Here is a 5,389-nt window from a genome sequence, read left to right on the forward strand (position 1 = left end):
TCACATGGCCATACCGCTGCAGTCTTCTTTCCTGGGCCTTCTTTGATAGTTCTACGACTTTAGTAATTCCTCTTATTCTTTCATTTTTTATCCTGTCCATTTTTGTTACTCCACACATCCCTGAGCATTTTCATCTCTACCGCATCCAATTTCTTCTCTTGCACTCTCTTTACCTGCCATGTTTCTGCTCCATACATCAAAGCTGGTCTCACTCCTGTCTTATACACTCTTCCCCTAACCTTTAAGTTGATTCTGCGGTCGCACAAGGAACCTGAACTCTTTCTCCAATTTTTCCATCCAGCCTGCACTCTGTGCGCTATTTCTACATCCAAAATTCCATCATCAAGATACCAGAATTTTTCTACATGGTTCAACCTAGTCCCTTCCATACTAATCTCGGAGTCTTGATCTTCATTAAAACTTAGGTATTCAGTCTTCTTCCTGCTCATTTTTAATCCTCTGTCGTCCAGTACCTTCTTCCATTGCTCTGTTGGGGTTGCATAACACGATGTCATCAGCAAACAACATGCACCGGGGATTGACCTCTTACTCCTTGAGATAGCAAATCCATTATTAGGTCAAAAAGATATGGACTTAAAGCAGATCCCTAATGTAAACCAACTCTTACTGGTATTCATTCAGTTAACCCAACACTGCTTCTAACCTGCGTTTTTGCTCCTTCATACATATCTTGGACCAACCTCACATACTTCTCACGTGTTCCCTTTACTCGCATGCACCTCCAAACCTCTTGGTGTGGGACTCTGTCAGTATCCCTTTTCCAGATCTATGAATACTATGTGCGGTATTTTCTGCTTTTCCCGGTGTTTTTCCATCATCTGTCGGAGGGAAAACACTGCATCTGTCGTTCCTCTTCCTGGCTTGAAACCAAGCTGTTCATCACCTGCAGATGTTTCTTCTCTAATTCTTTGATCCATTATTCTTTCCCAGATTTTCATAGTGTGAGACATTAGCTTTATTCCTCTGTAGTTTGCACAATCCTGGATGTCACCCTTCTCTTTATAGATAGGCAATAAAGCTTTCTCTCCATTTTTTGGTATCTTTTCCTGACTGTATATTTTCTTTACTAGGTCCCACCTCATGTCTATTCCTTCTTCTCCCAGGCTTCTCCACATCTCTGCAGGAATTCCATCTGGTCCTATTGCTTTACCATTTTTCATCTTCTGTAGTACCCTCTTTACTTCCTTCCTGCTAACAGTATGTGTCATACCAAGGTTCTGGAATCCATCTTCAAAGAATTTTCTTGGATTTTCTTCATTTAACATGTGTTCATAATATTCTTTCCACCTCTTCTTTATTTTATCCTCGCTGCATAAAACCACTCGATTCCCATCCTTAACCTGTTTTATATGGGAGTAGTCTTTGGTGTTCTTGCCCCTCAACTTTGCAATTCTGTGAATTTTTCCCTCTCCCTCAGGTTTTCCAGCTCTTTGTACATGTCATCTAATGCTCTTGCCTTTTCTTGTGCAACTGCCTTCTTTACTTCTTTCTTATGTCTTTGGTACCTCTCATTATCCTCTTGCAGTCCATACTTTTCCCAGATCTTTTTTTGCATCTTTTTTTTGGCTTTCACCACCTCTTTAACTTCATCATTCCACCACCAGGTTTCCTTATCGTCAGGAGGTTTCTTTCCAGATGTCCTTCCAAACACGTCTCCACCCACTCTCTTTATCGCCATACTGCTGTGATTCCACCATTCTTGCACTCCCTCTAGCAATCTAACTTCCCTCAATACTCTCTCCTTAAACTCCTGCCTCGCTTCTTCCTCTTGTGTCAGGTTCCACTCCTTGACTGTTAATGGGACATGTGCAGGCCTACCTTTTACTGTGTTCCTTATTTCCAAGTCCATTACCACCACCCCGTGCTGTGCTGCCACACACACTCCATTTAAAATTTTACAATTTCTCACCTCTCTCAGATGTGATCTTCTGCACATGAGGAGGTCAATTTGACTTTCTCTTGCTCCAGTCTTGTATGTGATGTAGTGATTTTCTTTCTTTTCAAACGAGGTGTTGACAATTGTCAAATGACACTGCGCAGTCCACAACTCCCTCTCCCTCGTCATTTCTCTCTCCAACTCCCCAGCCACCATGTACCCTCTCAATACCCTCTCTGGTCCTTCCTACATGTCCATTGATGTCACCACCAATAACGAATCTCCCGTCTCCTGGTATTTCACTCAACTGTTGGTACATTTCCTCCCAAAATGCTACTTTTTCAACTTCATCACATCCTGCCTGAGGGGCATAAGCACTCACGATGTTGGCTATTTCTCCATCTAAGCACAGTTTCACAACCATTGCTCTGTCACTTGCTCTCTTCATGCTTATTATGCTGTTTTTGAGCTTTTTGATAGAATTATTCTCACTCCATTTCTACCTTCCCTATTTGTTCCAGTATATAGCAATTTATATCCACATCCCAGCTCTCTTGCTTTATTTCCCCTCCACCTAGTCTCCTGCACACACATAATGCTTATCCTTCTTCTCTCCATCAGATCCGCTATCTCTCTTCCCTTTCCAGTCATCGTCCTCATGTTCAAAGTTCCAACCCTCAAAGCTACCACCATCTTCCTTCTCACTCTCTTCTCATTTTTTGGACTCGCTTCTTTAACTGGGGTCACTCACTGTCCAGTAGCCCTTGCCCATTTATCACAGGGGGCAGGCAAGGCCCAATTTCTAATGATTGTTCATTGTCACCTACGAGGGACACCTTAACACTGTCCAATTTCTAATGAATGTTCATTGTCATACATATATATATATATATATATATATATATATATATATATATATATATATTTGCATTTGCATGATGTTGCCTTATAATATGTATATCCTCCTATAGCTTTGATATATTTACTCTTCTGTTTATCATGTGTTATATGTAATAATAATAATTATTGAAATATCATATGTAGTGTAGTGTCAGATCTCAAAAGAGTTAGTGATTTAGTTAACTTAACAGTGTAATTTAGAGTTAATAATACAATTTTAATAGTAATGTAGTAAATGAGGAACATGTGTGTCATAGCAGTGGGTTTGTTTCACTTCAGCTGTCATCGCAAAAGATAAAGTGGAAAAGATAAAGCTGTAATAGCTTTGTCTCATAAGAGAAGAAAACAAGTGATTTCATAATGTTACATACATGGCTCTGATCACGTATGCATTTTTGAGAGTAAAGAGCATAAGTCCTGATCGATTGCATCATGTTTTGTAAGATTGCAGTTCAAAACATACTGCTTTCTTTTAGAATTTCCTTGTATCTCGCACCCAAAATGCCTTAATGACGTCACTTGAGTATTACATTTCATACTGAATCCTCAGATTTATTCATTCTGATTTTCGAGACCGATCAGTTTGGTTCTCTCTCTCTCTCTCTCTCTCTCTCTCTCTCTCTCTCTCTCTCTCTCTCTCTCTCTCTCTCTCAAAAGAGAGTAATTGTAACGTAATGCATTTGTGGTCACTAGTATTAAATATAGCTTTTGAGATCTGAACTTAGTAAAATGATTTAATTGGTAATGATGCCATATAAAAAAGTGTGTTTTGTGAATTAACGCAGCTGCAAAGGAGTTTACACAGGTTTTCACAAGCTTGTGTAAGGTAAAGTGAATTTTACTTATTATTACCATAGTATAATAAGATATACTAAGAGAAATTTTGCCCTAGTGAAACTGTTATTGATAAATCTTTCGTGTATTTTTGTGTGTTCTTGTGTCTGCAATCTCTTGATTTTTATTGGTGATTTCACATTTATTTACTTAGCATTTTAAATGCTCCTTGATAATCTAACATTGCATACTTGATTTGATTTTTATTTATTAAGATTTCCTTTTCAAATCTTGAGTAATTCTTGATAGTTTAAATTTTGTGATTAATTTAATTTCTTGGTAGATTAAAGTTTTTATGATTTAGTTTTTTTTTTTTTATAAATTTACTCAAGGATTAATTAAATTTTTGTGTGGTTTTCAAGTAATAGTACATTTTTCAGATTTTGAATTCTAATTAGCCTATAAATTTTGAATTTAAAAATAAATTTTTGTATTTACAAGTTGTAAAAGCAGTGTTTCATTTATTGGCCACCAGTGAATAGGGTTAACTGTGTGCATAAGGCAAAGTGATAAACATGTTTTGTTCCTTTAGTTTTGCTAAAGTGAATAAAGACCAGGGAAACAGTTAAAGTTGTTTGATGGAGTGATGCCCTTTTACTCTAGTATATGTCTTGTTTAATTATTGATACCTCACACTAGTCTTGATAAACTTAGTTTGATTTCTCATGTGATTAATGAACTTTTTAAGGGATCAATGTTGCCTTTAGAGTGTTCAGTCGTAATTCTTATTGTTATGAGAGTTCAGGTATCTGGCTGAAGCGAGGTAAATTTTTGAATTTTGTGATTAGTTGTGTAATAACCAGGTAGTTGGTATGCATCGTGACAATATATATATATGTGTGTGTATACTTTGCTTTCATCTAAAAGACAAAACAAAGACTCTGTAAATTTTCAATTTTCAAGTATTGTACTATACTGTAAGTTTCCCACTCAAAACCTCGAAATCCAAAAATGGAAATGAAAAGAAGAAACTCCTTCCCGCTCCTAGGTTCAAACTAGGTCAGTGTGAGAGAGAGAGCTTCAAGTTATAACCTCTAAGCAGCAATCTAAATCCTTTTTGTTGTCCTCCCTGTATTAGTAATTAGTTCGTTGTTACGAAGCCTGTGTATCGAAATACTATATAAGAACATTCCACAGCAATGGGTCCTTTTTTTGCTGTCAACAGGAATCCCGGCCCGTAGTTTTATCTTCTATAATAATAATATCTGAGTGGATCTTGTTTGTCCTCCCCTGGGTGACAGTAGGGGAGACCTGACACAGCCACTCACCCCTGCAAACTGGTTTGTCTGCCTGGGCGGGGGCAGTGTGGTAGGGGAGACATCCACCTTCCTCCTGAAAACCTGTTTGTCCGCCCAGGGTGGGACAGGGTAGGTAGGGCATCAGGACAGTAGGGGAAACAGCAGTGCAGAGTTTCAGCGCACGTAGCGTGCGCAACAAGCTTGTTGTTATAATAAAGAAAGAAATCCTCCCCTGTAGGATTTTTTCAAGACTGCTTTCCTACATTTTATAGGAAAGTGAGGGAATGTCAATAGGAAGTTTTCCAGCGTTGCTCTTAAGGATTTAGTATCATATTGGGAGGGTCGTCACACCTGTCCCATTTACAGTTTTCTTTCGCTGTTTTTAAAATACCAAAAATACAGATTTATAGGAATAACCCTATAAACTGGATATTACCTCCGTGAAACCCTTGGCATCGAAATAAATAATTTCTTTATCTCTTTCATTGTGTGCAACGGTACGTTGTCATGAATAATAATG

At 38.1% G+C, this 5,389-nt stretch overlaps 3 protein-coding genes across 3 annotated transcripts in view; 1 reads left to right on the top strand and 2 right to left on the bottom strand.

The window, feature by feature from the left end:
- Positions 1-5,389, top strand: part of LOC136842555 (ribosome assembly protein METTL17, mitochondrial) — a 192,322-nt gene that overhangs the window by 22,437 nt on the left and 164,496 nt on the right. The window lies entirely within an intron of this gene.
- On the bottom strand, positions 1,106-1,870 carry LOC136843048 (uncharacterized). Its single transcript, XM_067111037.1, has 2 exons — positions 1,478-1,870; positions 1,106-1,138 (listed from the first exon to the last, which is right to left on the bottom strand). The coding sequence occupies exons 1-2, from the start codon at positions 1,868-1,870 to the stop codon at positions 1,106-1,108; spliced, it is 426 nt and encodes a 141-aa protein (XP_066967138.1).
- Positions 2,022-2,345, bottom strand: LOC136843050 (uncharacterized). The gene has a single exon (XM_067111038.1). It carries the CDS (start codon positions 2,343-2,345, stop codon positions 2,022-2,024), a length of 324 nt encoding a protein of 107 aa, XP_066967139.1.

The sequence above is a fragment of the Macrobrachium rosenbergii genome, chromosome 10 (genome assembly GCF_040412425.1).
Source record: "Macrobrachium rosenbergii isolate ZJJX-2024 chromosome 10, ASM4041242v1, whole genome shotgun sequence".
Taxonomy (NCBI): Eukaryota; Metazoa; Arthropoda; class Malacostraca; order Decapoda; family Palaemonidae; genus Macrobrachium; species Macrobrachium rosenbergii.